Below are 19,900 nucleotides of genomic sequence, written 5' to 3'. Positions count from 1 at the left end.
GGCCCCATTGGGTGTTAGAGCCCTACAGGAAGTAGGGAGCACAGGGGCACGTGATTGGAAGGTGACAGTCATTTACTCCCTGAAACAGTCCCTTTTTTTGTTTTTTTGCTTGTTTTGGTCATGCGGCTCGTGGTGCCCGACCAGGGATTGAATCCGCACCCTTGGCAGTGAAAGTGAGGAGTCCTAACCATTGAACCGCCAAGTCCCTTGAAGCAATCCCTTTGAACTCTGTCCACAACCTTCTTCACATGTGCTTTGACTACTTTCAGTGAAGGGCCAAGAGGATTTGTTCACTGGGAAAGCTGGATGAAAGCCCTGAGTATTCAGCTTCTTTCATTTCCTCTTGGGCAGCCACTGACATTTAAAAAGGGGAAGGGGGATTAAAAAGACAATTTTTTAATAAGGGGAGCTGGGGTAGCTCCATACTCCTTGACGTAGTTTTTCCTTGCAGTAATAGTCTTGGCAGTAATGTTCTAAGACCCATACAGATTCTTTTTTACCTACCAGGACTGTGTTGGCTCAAGTTGTCTATTTACTGTGTATGTATAGTCTCTTCAACCCCTCTGGACTTTTAAATGAGAAAAAGCAGCTTTGGCCTCCACAAAAGCATGCTCAGGAATTCTGAAAAATCAGTTCCATGAATGCCACGGGAAAAGACTCCGCTGAGGAGTCTTGCTTTGGTACTCCTGAGCCCGCCTCAGGCGTCGAGATGCCAGGTCCCATCCTTAGACCATCTCAGTCACTCGCCCTTCGCCTATTGAATCCTAGATGCGGGTTCTGGACAAGCTGATGGTTGAGCGACTCTCAGCAGAGAGGACGGAGTGCCTGAACCGCCTGCAGCAGCACTCGGACTCAGAGAAGCACGAGGGAGAGAAACGGCAGGTGAAAACCAGGATCTGTCCGTGCTGACCTTGCCACTTGCCACTCTTTTCCCCCCGAGTCAAGGGACTCGGACCCATCACTGAAAACTCCCAGGCCGAGATCCCCTAAAAGCGTTGGCGTCAAAGCGCGTGCCATTTTTATAACCTGAAATGAAGTCAGTAGGAAGGAGCCTGGAGTGTGGTTCCTGTTGGCGCTGAATGTGCTGGCCGGAGGTGGAGGTGGGGCAGTTTGTAGAACGTGCTGGAAAGCCAAGCTCCGCCCTGGATCACTGCTATGTATCGCGCCCCTGCTGGGCCTGCACAAGATTGGGTTCCTGCCCTCGGGCAGTTTGCGGTCCACCCCGGACAGCAGACGTGAAATGAGTACTTGCGAGCATGTGAGTGAGTTCGTGCGCCTAGCAGCCAGACGTGCTTGGCGTGGAAGCCGTGGGAAGCTGTGGCTGTTGGCGTCTAAGGAGTCTCTAAGTCGCTTAATGAAGATCATAGTTAGCTATCGGCTTGGGCACTGGGTGAATCCTGGGCTTCAGAGGGCCAACAGAGAAGGCCGTGTGGCCTATGGGAGGCGGGTAATCCAAAACTTTGGGGCTTGTCCAGAAAAGAGCCTATCACAGTCGAAAAGTCCACATTCTTGAGGTTTTAATTCATAAGCCATGTATCAAAGTCTCCTGATGATTTGTGTACTAACTTGTGGGGTTTTTTTAGATGTCCTTGGTGGATGAATTAAAAACTTGGTGCATGTTAAAGATTCAGAATCTGGAGCTGAAGCTTTCTGGAGATTCTAGGGCCTCCAGGACTAAATCCACACCATCCACTTGCGAGTCCTCCACAGGTAACCGACACCAACATGCAGAGAGAGCCCTTTCATCCAAAGGTGATGAAACCCCCCGGTCGTGTTCTCTTCTGCATCTGAAGGCAATCTGTGTGACAGGGCTGCGGGCAACACTGGATTGTAATGTGAACTCTGTAGGGGCAAGGACCATGCTTTGCCCACTACTGTATACACAGTTCCTATACAGCAATAAAGCACTCCTATTCAAGTGTTCAGGAATATTTGAATGAAGGAATAAAAGACTTGTTGATCCGTGATAGCAGTGCAATCTTGATGGTGTCAGAGTTGGACCCCAACGATGAGGGTGAGGAAAGGATGTGTCGTTTCAGAAGGGCACTCGCCCCTGCCCTTGTGACTCTTTCCCTTTCTCGTCCTTGATCAGCCTTTTCTACCTTTGGCCAACTCCGTACAGCCTCATTAAAAAACAGTTCATGTATCAAAGCTGCCCCAGGGGCTGGATTAAGAGATGCTTTGAGCCAGAGCATCTTTACATTAGCTACAGTGGCTACACTCAATGATGATCAGTTGAGGAGATTCATAGCCTTAGTAATTAGACCTCCATGGGGAGGTTTTGATATGTCACGTGTTTCATGTTACCATAGGCCATCTCTGTATCTGTGGTTTTATCTTCTTTGTGCCCGTAACAGTGGGGAAAATCCTGGGCAAACTTTTCATGCTAGGACTAATTATGGAACTTGTCATGGAGCTCTGGGTATGGGTAATAGGATCGCCTCTCCAAGTGGGAGTTTGGATCAAGGAACTAGTAACCGGGGCTATGGTCTGTAAAGGGCCCGGAAGTTAGAGAATGGGGGTATTGATTCTGATCAGTAAATGCCCAATTCTGTTTTAGGACAAGTAGTGAGATGCGTCATCCTTAGCAATCAGGAAATGGTACCCAGAGCCCTTTACTGTAGGTTGAGACAGGCTAAAGGAAAGGCCAGTAACGTTTTTGGCTTAGATGCCACCAGTGTGTCTAACGCAATATCCCTGAAAGCCCTGACAAGCCAAGATGATAATCAGGGGAGAAGTGGAGGGGAAGGACACAAGTTGCACACGGTGGGTGATGGTTGAGAAGGCTGGTTTACAGGATTCCTGGGACTCTCAAATGCCAGCCCATGTGACTGTATGAACACGGATTCGCTCTCACTTTTGTTTTCCTTCCAAAACCAGGTGTGGATCAGTCAGTGGTGACCGCAGGTCCAGTAGCAGCCTCTGACAGCCCCCCTCAGGTGGTCAGGCCCAAGGAAAAGGCCCTCAGCTCCACAGCCGCCCACAGACTCCAGCAGGAGCTGTCTTCCTTGGACTGTACAGGCTCCCGACTGAGGAGTGTCAAGGTCCAGACAGCCTCGTTACCCTTGAAAGAGGCAGCCAAATGCGACCCGCAGGCTGGGCCCTGTGTTGACAGAGGCACCCAAACCAAGAAGTCTGGGAAAAGTGGGCAGACAAGGCACCGTGGCCAGCAGCCAGCACCCAGCACCACCTGCGGACAGCCGCCACCAGCAGCAGGTGGCGAGCAGACTGCCCCTCATACTCGGGACACCTCCCAAGCACTGGAGCTCACTCAGTATTTCTTTGAGGCTGTTTCCACCCAGATGGAAAAGTGGTATGAAAGGAAGATTGAAGAAGCACGAAGCCAAGCCAGTCAGAAAGCCCAGCAAGACAAGGCCACGCTGGAGGAACACATTAAAAGTTTAGAGGAGGAACTTGCTAAACTAAGGACTAAGGTACACAAGGAAAACTAGGGCCTGGGAAGTGGGACGAGAAAGAATTCCTGGGACTTCCCTGGTGGTCCAGTGGTTGACTGTGCTTCCAGTGCAGGGGGCGGGGGTTCGATCCCTGGTCTGGGAACTAGGATCCTGCATGCCGTGGGGGAGGGCGGGGGGCAAGGAGTCCTGAAGATTTCCGGTCCTGCAGCTGCAGAAGAGCTATGTTGGAGGTGTCAGTTATTGTACACATAGCAGACCTTGCCTTTTAAAAAAATCACTAATTTCTAAAACGTGCCAGACACATGCTTCCTATGCCCTGAAGTTGTGAAGACTTCAACAATTAGACTGAAACTAGGGGACACTTGGTTTCAGGTTTCATTACAGATTTGAAACCTCAGCTCAAGTTCATCTGAAGTTCAAAAGCTCAGATTAAGCGAGCTGTGCTAAGAAACTGAAGGATGTGTAAGCCTAAACCCCAATATTCAGGATATGAAATAATGTAAATGAAAAGCAAGAAAAAATATTAATCCCTGTGCATTCAAGTCAAGCAGTCATTCATATCAACATGCCTGCTGTGCCTGGACAGTGTCTTTCTGTAAGAGCTGTAACAGACACGCTGAACTCCCTCAAGTTCATAGTTCCCCAAATGCTGACATCTTAACCAGGGAAAACTCACCAAAGAAGCTTTGAGGAGAAGGATTTTCATGATGTCACAAGATCCAGTATATCGTAAAATGTTTTGAAAAGTCAGAGTGTATTTAAATAATGGGTTAATTGGCTAATAATAGCGCTGGGAATGTCAATGAACTCAAACGAGAAAGATTCAGATCATTGGATCATGGTTTCTGTATCTTTCAACCAAAAGAAAGAAACAGTACAATTAATCATAGTGACTTTAAAGTGGATTAATGGAAAAAACATTCACGTAGCAATTACCTGAAATTTCTATAACCTAATTCACAGCCAGTTATCTTAGAGTACCTTTCTGAATGTGAGCTTATTGGTCTACATTTTATAAAGAAATAAGGCTGTTTCTTGAAAGTATTTCATTTTGAACTGAGTTGTCATTGAAGAACCTCAAAAGCTTTCCACTGCTTTGTAGCAACTATGTCAAGGTAAATAAGCAATAAATTGACTTGGATTCCCCAGCTTCAGGGAGCCCTGTGGATGTTACTGTATGGAGTATACAAAGTTGCAAAAGTAACAGTATGTTGAAACTTTGGATTTAATTATCTTCCAAGCTTCTTGTCCCTTGTGGCATTATATTCATCTCCTCAAACTTCCATATATGCATAGAAACCTCGATTCTATTTCTATAAACAGAGGAACCAAGTAACTGTTGTCTGTAATTTTTGAATGAACCTTTGCTCATTGAGCCAAAGAGAAAATATGACGACTTGACATGGGAACACCCAGAAAAACAAAAGTATGCATTTAGTCCCTATGTGTTCTGCCCATCAAGCTCAGTTGTTTTTGGTTTGTTCTTTTGAATACTGACAATCTATGGATCTAGGCGTTCCTAATAAATGTAGATGTATGTCATCATTACAAAACCTGGACAGGGAATTTATTTGATGTTCTCTCAAGTTTATTTTCAGGTTTGTAAGCTCGTCTTGTCGAATTTAAAACTTCAGTGGCACACTTTAAAGGGGAAAAAAAATGACACAGGGGCAGGCGATATGTTAAGTAATAGCCTCAGCCACTTCTCATGCTAGAAAGCTTTTGAATTTAAAACAATTCTAATAATTTAGATAATATAATAGATATTATAATAAAGGGGTTTAAAGATGGATTTATTGTAGTTAATATACATTAGTTGAACATTCAGACATCTTAAACTTTAGGAACAAAACTTCAACATTCAAACAACAGTATAGTTAGTTTACAGGGAACACCCAGACAGTAAATTTGCCTAATCCAAAATACTGATGAAGATGATGAATAAAATGTGTTTCACCAGCGTTCTATTCTGGCCAACATCTTAATGACCATGGTTCCACATGGGAGAAGAAATTGCTAAATAGATCTTCTCTTGGGCTAAACAACGGACTTGGCCTATAATTCAGGAGATACGCAAAGATGTAAGTGAACAAATAAAATTAAACTGTTCTTTAGAGAGGAAGGGAAAAGCTTGTCCACGAGAATAGTCTTAGTCTCTGGAAGATGAAAATTCAAATTTTCATGTTTTATTCACTTAAACAAAATCAAAACAAAACCCCACATTAGGTTTTCTTGGAGAGTCTGTGGTATTTGATTCTTGCAAATACAAACCACAAATGCTCTTACATCTTCCACATACAGTGCTTCTAGGAAGAACATCAAAGTCACTGCTTGTCACGCTTCATAAAAGGATGGTTTTTAGCTTCAAGATTTTAGATTTACTAGATAGCCTGTACTTGAGTATTTGCCAATCATGCTACACAAAAGAGTAAGTCTTTCTAAGGTTCTCTGTTCAGAAACTGTTCACACATGCTTTTCCCTCTGTTCATCAGATGGCTTGATTAACGTACATCTATATAAAAACCTGAAAATTGGCTTATGTAAGCATTTTAGATTAGCCCATCCCCCGGTGGCAGAGTATTCAGAATTATTTTTGTCTTGTGGGTTCTGGAGCTGTGGAAGGGCAAGGGTGGCTCGGAATGCAGGTTAGTGACACACCACTGGTTTACACCTCTCCAATGGCACACGGTCCAACACTAGACACTGTTTATCCTGCAAAAGTTTTTCTACATCTTTCAGATGTAGATTCTTGGATTAACTCTGATTCTTGGATTAACTTTTTAGATTTGTTCTGTAGGTGAACTGCCAATCCCAGCTTCTTCCACGAGCTTTCACTTTCACTAAATTAACTGTTAAACACATTTGGTCTCTTTCAAAAGTGTCCTGAAGTCAACTTCTGTCTCCAATGTATTCTTCAAACTCTGTTTTTTCCTGTCACTGGAGGAGAACCTAATGCACTGAGGAGCTTCCTTAATTAATGATTTATTTTACTTTCCATGTGGATATTAAGGTAACCACATTCGTTTTGACCAGGAGTTGCCTCTTCTTCTTGGTAGGTGCTTCAGTGAATTTGTTAAACTTCTCTTTCTTCTTTTTCCTACAAAGTTCTAGATTCCCAGTGGTGATCTTTTTGGAAAGTCCTCTTGAGTATCAGATGCAACACATCTGAAGAACATACCTCAACAACCCTGAGGGTTAATGCAGAAGGACTTTCCAAGGAAGCTCCATGGTGTCTCCTGAGGTCAGTACACCTCCAGCCCTATACCTCACACTGTTTTAAAACAGCTTAACTGACTTACACAATATTATATATCAATTATATTTCAAAAAAATTGGGGAAAAATGGCTTTATTCAGATATAATTCACATACCTGTAAAATGTACAGTTCAGCAGATTTTAGTATATTCAGAGTTCTGCATTCATATAAATAGAATCATACCATACATGATCTTTTGTGACTGGCCACTTAATGTTTTCAAGGTTCATCCAGGTGTAGCATGTATCAGTACTCCATCCCTTTCTGTTTGCTAAATAATACTTTATTGTATGGGTATTCCACGTTTTACTTATCCATTAACCAGCTGATGGGCATTTGGATGGTCTACTTTTTGGCTATTACGAATAATGCTGTTTAACCTTTTGGGCAACTGACAGTCTTTTTGCCAAAGTGGCTGCACAATTTTATAGTCCCACCAGCAGTGTTTAAGGGTTCCAGTTTCTCCGCATCCTCATCCTCGCCAACATTTGCAATTATCTTCCTTTTTAATTATAGCTATTCTAGTGGATGTAAATAGTATCTCTTGGTGGTTTTGATTTGCATTTTCCTAATGATTAATGGTGTTGAACATCTTTTTATGTGCTATCGTACTGGTTTTTGCTTCTTCCAAAAATTGCTGACATATCCAAGAACATTTTCAAAATAAAAGGTATGTTTTCAGTGCTAAGACAATTGCTCTTATGCCCTTTTCTTGGCTCTCTCTGATATGCCATGCTCCATGTTCTGATATTTTGCTCAAGGGCTCTATGTACAGATAGTTTCACTTGGCTTTGGGCTACCCACTGTTGAGCCTAAGCTCAACTAAACACATGGAGACTTTGAAAACCTTTCAGAATAATGCTGTAGTTAAGATCTGGCTAAAGCAAGTGTTTTTTCTAACTCTTTGAGCTGCATATTGCCTTGAGTAATCATCATCCGGATTGTATCCTGTAGAAGAAAGTGAAATCTGGTCACTGTTTTCACTGGTTAAACAAGGTACAGCTCTACCATTTTATTTGTTAAAATTAGGAACTAATACTGAGAATTGGCACTGATGCCCTTTAGGAAAGCCAAAAGTTAACAATTAGGGGTACACAATGTCTGGCATGCTTTCATACACCCCACACATACTTCCCAAACCATCATGCTGTAATATTTATTATCTTTTCGTGTGTGTGTGGTTTAACAGACAAGTTGGGTGGTGCTACTGTAGAGTGTAGATATAGCAAACATTGTTAAATTTAAAATATCAGGTAAGTGAAAAATCAGTAACATCAAGAGCAATGATCAAGATATACCATCTCAGTGACATATCCCAAGATATCTATCAAATTTTTTTAAAAACTCACTGATCAGTACAAAAGGGTCAGGGCCTACCATCACCATGATCTTGGTCTCACCTCTTCGGTGGCACTTTTGTTTCTTTTGAATTCTTCCCTTGCCCAGTCCTTCAGGTATTTGCGATCAGAATCATTTGGAACTTGCCGAATTGCCTGCAAAATCCTTCTGTAGAGGAGGAGAACTTGTTGCCTTCTCACGAACTGTACAGGGGAGGAGAAATGGCAATTACAGCTGCACAATCGTCAGCCCGGTAGGCTCTTTTCTCTTTGGTTCTCAATTTTGAAAAGGGGAAAGAAAACCACCTTTTTTCTTTTAAGAAAACGGCAAGAAGTTTGTTTGCGTTGTCTCCTTACTCCCTTGTCAAACTTAAAATCAAGAGTACAAGCAGTAGACCAGTCCTTCCCGCAGTCACCTAGGCAGTGGGGATCCGGGCTCAAGATCAAGAGCCCGGCCCGCCTCTTGCACCAGGACTGGAAAGTAGCCCCAACCCCCTTGCACTTCCCGTCGGCCCCCCCCACCGGCGGCGCGAAGCCGCGCCCCCCCCCCGAACCAATCAGAGTCGGGCGCGCGCAGGGTCGTCCGCCCCAGTAGTCCCCGAGACCCCTCTATAGAATGGGTGCAGGGGGCGGTAGAGAATCGAGCTCAGACCCAGTAAAGCTGCCCTAAGAGGCCGGTGAGGATAGTTGGTACCTGCTTTAGCGTTAGCGTCGCTGGGGGTAAGCGGGAAGCTGCCATCACGTCCAGACAGCGCGGTCCGCCAGAGCCCCAGTGCGCAGGGGCGGAAGTGGGGCGGTGACGGGGCGGGGCGAGCTCGGTTTCCCGGGAGGCGCCGGCGACAGTTGCGCTGGCTCCGGGAGCCCGGCAGTCGGAACTGAAGCTCAAGGCAGTTTCGCTTTGTCTTAGCCTAAGTTTGCTCATCCGTGAAAACAGGATAACAGTTCCTGCTTCACAGGTTGTTGTAAGAATGAGATGGTGGTGAGGCATTTAGCCCAGTTCCTGACACGTGGTTAAGTTTCATTAAATGAAAGGATTTGGGGGGTGAGGGAAGAAAACTATTTTAGTATATTCTTTTTGAGATTTAGTGCGTATAGTGAAAAATTCTAAAAATTTAAAAGTTAATTTCTTAGTTTGTGTTGTGCTTGTCCCCTTTTCTCGTTCTTGTCCCTGTTCTTTTCTACTGCGAGCATTTTTCCTGGCGTTGTAGTCTTCATGATCGTCCTTAGTTACAAGGCTTTAAATGGTTGTCCCATTGCAGTTTTGAGAATTTTGTGTAACTAGTAATGAGGAACCAAACATCCCTACGCCTTGCTTTTTCCCCCCATAATCGTTTTATCCTCCCCTCAACACACTCCTTACGCTTAGGTTATATTAACTGTAAGGGGTTAGTGAATCCCTTCTTTAAAAAAACAGGATTGTTCTGAATTAAAATACAGCCCAAAGTGTTCAATTACCTGTTCGTTCACTGTGCATTTACTTGATTGCCTTGCTTGGAATCCTTGGAGCTCCCTTTTCCCAGTTGTGTACTTCTGGCTACTTTTGTGGGTGTGTTTCCTCGTCTGTAAAGTGAAATAACAGCATCTACCCCAGAGCTGTTGTACTGTATTGTATGTAGTGCACTGAGAACAGAACCTGGCGCATATAAGCACTCTGAAGATTTTGAACATTACCAGGCATTGTGTGAATGATGCTAATACCATAACCACGTATTTCAAAATTTGTCTACTAATTAGCAGTTCGTTGATTTTTTTTCTCTTTTAAATAGTAGTGAAGTTAAATATCCCTTGCCACTTTTAGTTACACTTATTTTGTGAATTGTTATGACTTTGGTCCCTTTATGATGATCCAGACTTTTATTCTAATTTTATATGGGCTGTTTGCCATATTTTTTTAAACTTTGATCCTTTTCCTTTTATAGCTTTAAGTCTCTATATAGTCACGTGTATTTTCCATTCTTTTGAGCCTTTTCAATTTCATCTTCTCCCCTTCAGAGCTTTAAAAAATTTTCATTGTTAATGTTTATCTAGGATTTTGGTTTATAGCATAATGGGGATATAAGTTCTCTTCCAGTTGTAAACTATAATTTCAGCACCATTTATTAACTAATTCATTCATATTCCTGGGATTTGTGATACTCTTGGTAAATACTTTTAGGGTCTGAGTAACCCTCAGGATAATTTCATCCAGGTCGTTTTTACTTCTTTGCTGTTGTATGTTTTATTATTAGGCAGGAATACTCCCCTGTAGTATCTGGTAAGAGTCTTCTATTAATGGTCTGTATGACCTTTAGAAATGTTTTGTATTATTTTCCTCTAAATCATCTTAGAATCGTTACTGAAATTTTGAATGTGTTGAATCTATAAAGTGAGAACTGACATTTTTATACTATTTTTTCTTCCCATCCAGAAAGATTCACTCATGCTAGACATTGGTAATGCTGTCATGAGTCATATATGCCCCCTGTCCTTAGAATCACTCTTTGGGTAGGAAGACGTAAGTCCAACGTAGTATTTATAGATGTTGTCAAGGCTCATACTGTGGGAGCTCATTCTTCCTGGAGGGCTTATCTGAGCTAGGCAAAGTCAGAAAGGCCAAGTGGGTAAGAGAATTCTAGACAAAGAATGCATGGAACACTGGCAGATTCCAAGGCCCGTGTGGTTTGCTGTGATCAGAGCAAATAGTGTGGTGGGGATGCTGGGAGAGAAGGGACAGGGGAGGCAGGTAGTGCTAAGAAGCAACAAATGGTACCTTCTTCATAGGAATTCAGAAAGATCTCCTTGGATGTTGTGAGTATGACTAAGTGAAGCTAGCAAAGTGATTAGTAGTTCAAGCTACATTTTATTTACTTTAATATTTATTAAAAAATTTTTTGGCTGCATCAGGTCTTAGTTGCGGCACGCGGGATCTTTTGTTGCGGTGCGTGGGCTCGTAGTTTGCGGCACACAGGCTCTCTAGTTGAGGTGTGCAGGCTTCGCTACCCCGTGGCGTGTGGGATCTTAGTTCCCTGACCAGGGATGGAACCTGTGTCCCCTGCATTGGAAGGTGGATTCTTTACCCCCAGGGAAGTCCCCCTCAAGCTACATTATAAGAGAGCTCCAGCTGCACTGCAGTCAGCGGAAAGCAAAAGGGAAGACAGAATAAGGTAAATATCCAGAAGTTAGACTGGATAAGACTGGGGTTTGGATGGAGGTGGAGAGGAAGGTAAGGCAAATGTAAAGGTTGAGCTCCAAGTGAGAGTGTGTAAGAGAGCAAGCCTACCCGCAGTAGCTTCTTCTAAGTGACACAGGTATGTCACTCTTCCTAACCAACGCCCTCAGTTCCTGATGGGTCTCCTGTGTCTGCTCCTGTGCTTCCCAACCCTTTTCCTGTCACAGCACAAACTGAAGCTAGCACTCTTGGGTAACTTGCTTACTGAAATTCATCTGTTCCAGACCCTATTAGCTATCCCAGGGCCAAGAGAATCACTATGCTGGTACATCAGTTGGGATGCTTCAGCTTAGCTCGTCCTGTCAATTAAAGGTAGATATGATGGACCGCATCACAGTCATAATGTTGGTGTCTTCCCTCCCTGCTGGAAGATTAAACTTCCTGCTTTGGCCAGTGATACATCTCTTACACTCAGATTTCATCTTGGAGCAGCACAAGTTACATCAACAGTGGTATATTTTTTAATAATTTTCAGAATATAAGCTGCATAGCTTTTTAGAATAAAAAATGATATAACCTCAGGTACATGCTTTAGGACACCTGGTTAAACAACAAGCAAACTGTCTTTGAGGACCACCTCAAAAGGGTGGCACACTTCACAGTGTAACTTGATAACAGACACGGAGATAGATGATTACGTCATGGCATGTTGTCTACGAAAGAACATCTGACAGAGCTTAACGAGAACACAGCACACAGTTAAGTATTCAAGCACTGCTTTTTGGCCAAGTAAAAACTGCCTAAAAACTATTGTTGATGGATTTTTGACTGGAAAAAAAGATGTGGCTGCTTAGTTCTTCTGATACAGCACTTCTTTTCCAGCCTAAGACAGGCTCAGTTCAACTTGAAATCAGTGTGAGGAATGATTCTTCCTCTTAACTGTTAAGAAAAAATGAACTAAAGAAATAAATTACTACAACAGCAGGAACTATATGGCACAGAGAGAATGAAATAAAGGAAAAATCATCCTTCCATCATTGCATAGTCTCCCGAAGCAGCAAAGGTGAAGGGGAGGACACTGAAAAGCCCTTTTATTCATACATGGCCCAAGGGTCATTTTCTGATGATTTGGGCTCCCATGATGTCTGTTTTATAAAAAAACACACATACCACAAGCCTCCTCCCCTCGTAGAGAAGTTAGTTCCTTTCATAAGAAGCACAGTAAAAAAAAACACAGACTCTCTAAAAAAAACCCGCAGCTGCCTTAGCCACTTGACAGCTTTCGGGTACACACTGTGGGCTTCGCAAGGCCAAGCCTTATTAGTGCAGGGTCAAAAGGGAAGTTCCCTTTAGTCCTTTGCCCAGAGGCCTGGCACAGTCCCATGCTTCCAGCAGCATCTCCTCATGGAGGTGTCCAGGGTCCCTGGGAGGGAAGGCAGGCAGCTGGGCACCAAGGGTGGGGTGCAGCCTCCTCTGGGGCCAGGACTTCTGAGACGAGCCCAAAGGGCAGCGCCACCCCAGGTACGAGCCCAGACACCTGCTGCTGCTGTTCCTTCACCCCAAGTTTATTACAAGCACTGGCGCCCAGGCACAGCAGGGAGCATGAGTTTTCTCTAGGCTCTGAAATCGTGTTGTAAAATGTTGCAATAAAATTTTTTGTAGCTGTTGGGTGAATGTTTATAAATCAAATCTAAGATTAAATACCATTTTTGAGCTGGGAGTTCAGAAACAGTTGTCCAAAGGGGAGCACCCGGCAAGCAGTGTGACATTCTGACCGCAAAGTCTCACTTAGGACTGTGTTCCTTCTGTTCTATGGGTGGTCAGAGGCTGTCACCAGCTCAAACCACTGCCTGAGAGCATCGCTGAGCGTCTCGGGAAGTGCGTTCACATCGCGTAGGATTATATAGAACGGGAATGGGAACTCGTCCATGTAGGATCGGATTTCAGGCATCTCTCCAGGCCCTTTAAATATTGGTACCTTGATGTCCAAGATAGAATCCTGGCAAAAAAAAAACATTTAGAAATAAAACTAAATCAGTGTCCTTGGCTAGCTCTTTTATGATCTCCTTTGCAGACAATTTTTAGGTCTCACATGTCTAATTCCTGCTTATAAAAATAGCTCTTATCACTAAGTAAAACAGAACTCTTAATAAGGAGGCAGCAGATCTCTTTCTGAGCACCCCTTCCAGGAGAATGGCCACTGAAAGGGAAGGAAAGGGGTAGATAAGCAAACCTGATTTCCCTACAATGGTATTTCCTATTCTCTACTTGGAATACTTCACATTAAATTTTCAGCTTTCTATCCAGGCCTCAATGTGACCTGCAGAGACAGTACTTCCCCGGGAACAGACCACCCCGTGGACATCTTTCATGTAGTGACTGATGCCTCCTCCTTTGAGGAGGGCACTGCTGAGATCCAAGTACTTGGAAAGGTTGGTCTATGTTTCCAACGGACAGGGCCCATCATCGAGGCTGCGATACCTGCAGCGACGCTGTGCAGAGGGAGATGACCCACCAGAGTACTAGTTAGCACAGAAAGTGGTTAAGAGGACAGACTGAGTCAGTCTGAATACTGGCTTCCTTGTCATTACCTACAACCTCTGTGCTTCTGTCCTTCACTGTAGAGTGGGAATAACCATCCCTACATCACTGAGTTACTGCTCGGTTATATGAGAAAATAATTATAAAATGCCTAGAACAGTGCCCTTCAGGATGCCATGAATGTTATAAGAGTTCTCGGTATGACTGTGAGACCCAGGCCATTCTTCAGATAGAACAACTTGAAGGGAATCCCCAGAAAAGTGGCTTTTAGTAATCACTCACCCGTGAACTGGGATTGTCCAACACAACAAAAATGACAAAGATGTTAGCATTCCGGGCGGCCTGAACTGCTGCTAGGACTCTGTCTTTGCCCTCAAAGAAAAGGCCGCGTCCATCAGAGACCACCAGGAGGAGCTGTGCAGTTTCTGTAGTAGAACATAACAGCAGAGGAACAACTCAACTCAAACGACAACTCAAACTACATACAGGGACTTCCCTGGTGGCGCAGGGGTTAAGAATCCGCCTGCCAATGCAGGGGACACAGGTTCGAGCCCTGGTCCAGGAAGATCTGCCGCAGAGCAACTAAGCCCGTGTGCCACAACTACTGAGCCTGCGCTCTAGAGCCTGCACGCCTAGAGCCCATGCTCTGCAACAAGAGAAGCCATTGCAATGAGAAACCTGCGCACCACAAGGAAGAGTAGCCCCTGCTCGCCGCAACTACAGAAAGCCTGCGCGCAGCAATGAAGACCAACGCAGCCAAAAATAAGTAAACTGCGGACAGTAAGACAAATTAGTGCAGGCTTTCTCTGTGCTATCAAAACCAAGCAGTTCTCTGAAACTGGTGAATTCTGGGCACAAATAAAGCCGGCCTCCAATTAGATCTATTACTTTGAACGTGTGAGTCACAGACAAGGCTGCACAAAGACATACAAAACTTCTGTCAATAAAACAATTTCCCAGTAGTGCCTTGGGGAATGTCACATTTAGATCAACTTCATTGTACAGCAACATGTGAGAATTGTTTTGTTTATAGATATGAAGTATAAAAAGAGCAGTCCTGAGTAGACCATTAGAAGAAAGTGCCCAGATCAGAAACCTAGAACTGTATCTTCCAACTTTCAGTCATTGTCTATTAGCTTCAGATTTCTGTCAATTTCTTGTACCTAAATTGTTTTTTTCTTGAAAAAAAACTTAAATAGAAATTTAAACAAAAACTTAAATAGAAGGGACCACTAACATGACCAGTGAATAAAAATGTATTAAAATTTTTAGCATATTTTTAGCATATTTTCCAGTGAAAGACTGTTGTGCTTAAAGGCAGGCTGTCTTCTGTCAGGGAAGTAGCAAGTGTTGAGAGGCGTGAATGACCTGCTTCAAAGGGAAGTCTTCCCATGGTACAATCAGAATTGAGGATTCAGGGGAAGGCTAAAGAACTGGTGTGCTGCAAAAGCTCCAAATCAATCATGGATGGATTAGCTGGTTTCTGAATTATGTCCTTCTCCATTTTCCTTTGTTATTAAAATATTGAAGAATACTCTTTACATTTAATTCCACACACCCTTACTCCTTTCATTCACAATTGAATTCAAATCTATCAAATATATACTAGTTAATTACAAACTAGTTGGTGTCTACCTTCTCCTTTGATTATAAGCCTCTTGAGTATGGGTTCAATAAAAATTTCTGAATGAATGAACAGGTGAGTAAAAAATTCCATGAATGTTTAATACCTCTGCATCATCCCCTGTTTATGTGTTTTCCTATAGAGCTTACACTTTAAAAGATGGTGATAGGTACACTGAGATGAAAAGCAACTTGCAAACAGTACGAGAAAAGAAAAGTGTGTTATTAGCAAAGACCAAAGAACGCAGCTCACCTGGACTGATGTTTTGTGAGAGCTGCTGAGCGGCTGCAAACATGTTGGCTGCAGACTCTAGAAACTAAACCAGAAATAGACAATTAGAAAACTATTTAAGCTCTCTTCCCACTATCACAGAGACTGAAATTACTGCTGGCACTTAAGTGATTATCAGATAACCATCTCAAATCTATAGCAAGCAAACTGTCCCTTCCATCCATCCGTAAAGGACTAACAATCCTTGCACTTGGCATTTACGTTGGGTGCTGGCATTCTCAAGCACAGACAAGACCTGTGTCCCTGGCATATACCCCACTAGTGTTCTATGAGAAACCCCAAAGGAAAAGAAACACTTCCTCTGGGGAACAAGAAGTCAGTAACCCCCAAATGAACCAAAGAGCTGTCTTCTTTCAAGAAAGGAAAACAGCTGAGCAAAAAAAAGAAGGCAAGAAAACATAAAATATCCAGTGTAACGTGAAGGAGGCTAAATTACGGCAGGAACCAGGAGGATAGAATTGTTACCCCATATGCTGTGTTTAGAACGTACGCCATCCCGAGCAAGCACTGGCTTTATTTCACATCATCTTCTCTAGGCTAAATGGTAGAGAGAAATTGGCCTTGACCCACTTGATAAGGGTACTGGGAGGTGGTTCATTTTTCCAAAATGTTCCAAACCTCTCAAAACAGGGAGCCAGAAAATCAATGATGCAAAGTCAAATGATCTTTGAAAAACTGAGAAAGAGAGATCACATGCTATTTAATAATGGATGCCAAGGGAGATTCTCCTCCAGTGGTACACCGGCTGAGGCTCAGGACTATTCTCTTTTGTAAATTTTACCATACTGGGGAGGAGGGAGTTCTAAAAATTATGTCTCTCCTATACCATAAAATAACTGCAGAAGACATCTGAAGTCATCAGCATACCTGAGCAATCTTGGTTTTCTTTTGTTGGAATTTGCAGAGCCGCAGAATCTGGGACCCTGAGTAATCACTGAACTGTTCGTGGAATGGGTGTAACAGCTTTACGGACTCTCCAAAACTTGGGGGAGAAAACCCAAATACAATGGGAGTTATTTTTTGTCATGCAGAAAAAGGCTGGTTTTCCCAATGGGATTAAAAGGCACTCTTACCTGCACACCGCAATCTGACCCACTTCCAGAAAGGTTAGAGCATTTCCAATCACAGCCAGAGATTCAAAGGCAAGCTGTGAAACAGAAAGTGAAGGGTTGAAGAAATCGGAATATCCTCTACACCAATGCCTTTCAACCTTTTTTATACCAAGATTCCCACAGAAAACACTCCTTTTTTGTTATGGCACACAGGGGAACAACATCAATATGGCTATTCACAACAAACTCAGAGGCTTTGGTGGCTTAGGCCCTGGCTAACAGCACAAGCGCCGAAACCCAATATCCTTTATGCTAGTAGGAAAGGTCTGCTCTAGACATCATTCAGTAAAAGCGATCTTGAGAAATTTGGTCCATAAATTTTTAAGGTTTCTTCCCCCTTTTTTCACTATAAAGTAATCTCTCACGGGTAAAAGATTTTTAAAACCGATTTATTCTAAACTATGCATAAATGACAGTATAGTTTCAGAATTTAAATTCAGTTAAAAAGATGACGACACTTGTAGCAACTAACATCTGTTGAACATGCATCAAGTGCCAGGCACTAAACTGAGTGCTCTGCATACATGACTTCACTTAGTCTCCTAACAGCTCTGAGCTTGAGTAAGTATTGTTATAATCATTTTTTCAGAAGGTAAAACTCACAAAAGGAACTGCCCAAAGTCATGCGGTGCTAAGTGGGGAGTTGAGACCTGAACACAGGTGCAGAGGTTACACTTTTTCCAGCAGAGCTTGTGCACAGCCTTCAGGCTGCTCGCTGACTTGTGCTGGGCAACAGCATCACTGCGAAGACCCCCCCACTCTCCACATCCCTGACAGCGGGGGGAGTGGGGGGGTCATAACTCCACCCAGGCTCCTAAGCCTTGTTACTACTGATAGAACACTAACTCTACACAGACGTAAAGAAACGTGTACTGACGACATCTTAAAAAATCAGGGATATTCAGGGCTTCCCTGGTGGCGCAGTGGTTGAGAGTCCACCTGCCGATGCAGGGAACACGGGTTCCTGCCCCGGTCCGGGAAGATCCCACATGCCGCGGAGCAGCTGGGCCCGTGAGCCACGGCCGCTGAGCCTGTGCTCCACAACAGGAGAGGCCACAACAGTGAGAGGCCCGCGTACCGCCACAAAAAAAAAAAAAAAAAAAAAAAATCAGGGATATTCAGATATTACGTTGTGCATGGTCTTAAAAGAATATAGTACATTCATTCAGTGGAAAGTAAACACTGACAAATTTACTTACTCTGCAACTAGACAATAGCATGGCCATGCTAAGAAACACAACAATCTAAACGACCTACAGCAGTAAGACACCAAAATTTTTTGAGACATCCTGAAATTGCCCCTTTGAACTTTTTAAATCTTATATCTCCTCAAATATGGTCTCATATTCTCAGAACAAACTAACTGGTATTTCAAAGTGTTTTTTAGCCAGAACATATTTAAATCATTCAGGTGGCCCATCAAACTGCCACTACGCTTCTCCTCCTCACCTGTTTGGTATGGTTGTCTACCATGCTAGAGGAGTCATCGACAGCCAGGCAAATCTGATACTGCCGTTTACTGGGCTTGGTCCTTCGAAGCCAAATCTTGTCTTTCCGAAACTGACTGGCAATGTATGGAATGACCTTCCGCATGTTCAGTCGCTTCCCAGTTCGATAATCTCCTCTGTTAAATTTAACCAAACAGGAGCAAGATTAAGGATAAAATCACAGTAACAATAACTTATAACCAGTGATACCAAATAACCAGTAACCTGGCACAATGCAGTGTTACTGTCCATTGAGATTATTAAGGGCTGGGATCTTCTTGATCAGCAGCAGACACACTGGATATGTATGTGGCAAGAACAATTAGGTCCTTTTAGAAAATTTAAAATACTTTTTAAAAAGAAAAAAAATGTTTGCATTGAATATTAAGTCTTGGATTCTCTTTTGTGTTCTGAAACCACGCTTCTGGACACATCTTTGGAAAGATCTAGGTGAGTGACGCATGCAGCAATTGAGTGATCCAACATGTAGAGGGTGAGCAGCACACACACCCAAAGGCTCAGCCAATTCTCCCATCAGGTATTAACTAACTAGTCACAGAAAGTGCATTCATACTGAACTGCACAGAAACTTCTGTGGTAGAGATGATAAAATGGCAACAAGGTAAGGAACGCCATACTAGAGCCTGTGCAGCACAAGTGGCAACCTAGACGCCAACACCATAGCTGTTACGTGCTAATAAGCTCAGCAGAAAAGGTGGCACTGCCATCTTTCCAGGGTACCATGAGTGCATCCAATGGAGAAGACTTACTTCAGCTTGGCAGCCTGGGTAGGCTCTAATATGAGACGAAGCTGTTCACACAGCTGTTGTGAAAGAGGTGCAGTTAAGACCAGGTAACTCTGCCACATCTCCACTGCTGCCTTCTCCTGTGACAACAGCAACAACATGTAAGTTACCCTTAGTAGGCTGGAGCCAACCAAAGTCATTACAGCAAGATGAAGGCCTGAAACAAAGCAGTAGAAAACAACCTGCTTCTCTTGTCAAACTGCTATCTGATTCACCTGGTTTAAAATGTCTCCTCCTGGGCTTCCCTGGTGGCACAGCGGTTAAGAGTCCGCCTGCCAGTGCTGGGGACACGGGTTCGAGCCCTGGTCCGGGAAGATCCCACATGCCACGGAGCAACTAAGCCCATGCACCACAGCTACTGAGCCTGCACTCTAGAGCCCGAGAGCCACAACTACTGAAGCCCGCACACCTACAGCCTGTGCTCTGCAACAAGAGAAGCCACCACAATGAGAAGCCAGTGCACTGCAACGAAGAGTAGCCCCTGCTTGCTGCAACTAGAGAAAGCCCATACCCAGCAACGAAGACCCAATGCAGCCAAAAATAAATAAAATTTAAAAAGAAAATAATTAAAAATAATAAATAAATAAATAAAATGTCTCCTCTTCCACCAAAGCCACAACTCGTAGTTCCAATGAGAAAATAAGGTAATAAAATACTGGAATTCATGACCAAATCAATGCCTTATTCACATCACCTATGAGGAGTATATAATGTGTACCCTTCACGTGGTGAGGGGGCCATGATGGGTAATTTTGGTGCCAGGAGATCCAGCCACTTAATCATGGTCTCTCAGGCTCATGTTTCAAAAACAAAAGTGACGAGTGCAAACCTCTCAAGTAACACTCAGCAGTGTGCTTATTTCCTGAATACAAAGCTCCATG

At 43.5% G+C, this 19,900-nt stretch overlaps 3 protein-coding genes across 3 annotated transcripts in view; 1 reads left to right on the top strand and 2 right to left on the bottom strand.

Moving 5' to 3' along the window:
- The window catches only part of ANKRD6 (ankyrin repeat domain 6), a 257,505-nt gene extending 254,053 nt beyond the window's left edge, over positions 1 to 3,452 (top strand). The window contains exons 14-16 of the mRNA XM_060030233.1: positions 769 to 882; positions 1,584 to 1,710; positions 2,881 to 3,452. Of these exons, the coding sequence (XP_059886216.1) occupies positions 769 to 882; positions 1,584 to 1,710; positions 2,881 to 3,452 (813 nt within the window). The remainder of the gene's footprint in view (positions 1 to 768; positions 883 to 1,583; positions 1,711 to 2,880) is intronic.
- A 3,288-nt stretch (positions 3,453 to 6,740) lies between these two features.
- On the bottom strand, positions 6,741 to 8,845 carry LYRM2 (LYR motif containing 2). Its single transcript, XM_060030234.1, has 3 exons — positions 8,705 to 8,845; positions 8,074 to 8,214; positions 6,741 to 7,621 (listed from the first exon to the last, which is right to left on the bottom strand). Exons 1-3 carry the CDS (start codon positions 8,747 to 8,749, stop codon positions 7,541 to 7,543), a joined length of 267 nt encoding a protein of 88 aa, XP_059886217.1. The 5' UTR covers positions 8,750 to 8,845; the 3' UTR covers positions 6,741 to 7,540.
- A 2,818-nt stretch (positions 8,846 to 11,663) lies between these two features.
- The window catches only part of MDN1 (midasin AAA ATPase 1), a 155,197-nt gene continuing 146,960 nt past the window's right edge, over positions 11,664 to 19,900 (bottom strand). Inside the window, exons 96-102 of the mRNA XM_060030232.1 lie at positions 18,984 to 19,099; positions 18,176 to 18,350; positions 16,688 to 16,761; positions 16,482 to 16,596; positions 15,576 to 15,639; positions 13,982 to 14,124; positions 11,664 to 13,157 (exon numbers count right to left, since the gene is read on the bottom strand). Coding sequence (XP_059886215.1) covers positions 12,969 to 13,157; positions 13,982 to 14,124; positions 15,576 to 15,639; positions 16,482 to 16,596; positions 16,688 to 16,761; positions 18,176 to 18,350; positions 18,984 to 19,099 — 876 coding nt within the window. The 3' untranslated portion in view covers positions 11,664 to 12,968. The remainder of the gene's footprint in view (positions 13,158 to 13,981; positions 14,125 to 15,575; positions 15,640 to 16,481; positions 16,597 to 16,687; positions 16,762 to 18,175; positions 18,351 to 18,983; positions 19,100 to 19,900) is intronic.

The sequence above is a fragment of the Delphinus delphis genome, chromosome 14 (assembly GCF_949987515.2).
Source record: "Delphinus delphis chromosome 14, mDelDel1.2, whole genome shotgun sequence".
Taxonomy (NCBI): domain Eukaryota; kingdom Metazoa; phylum Chordata; class Mammalia; order Artiodactyla; family Delphinidae; genus Delphinus; species Delphinus delphis.
Note: the sequence above shows the minus strand (reverse complement) of the source record. Positions and strands in the feature narration are given on the sequence as shown.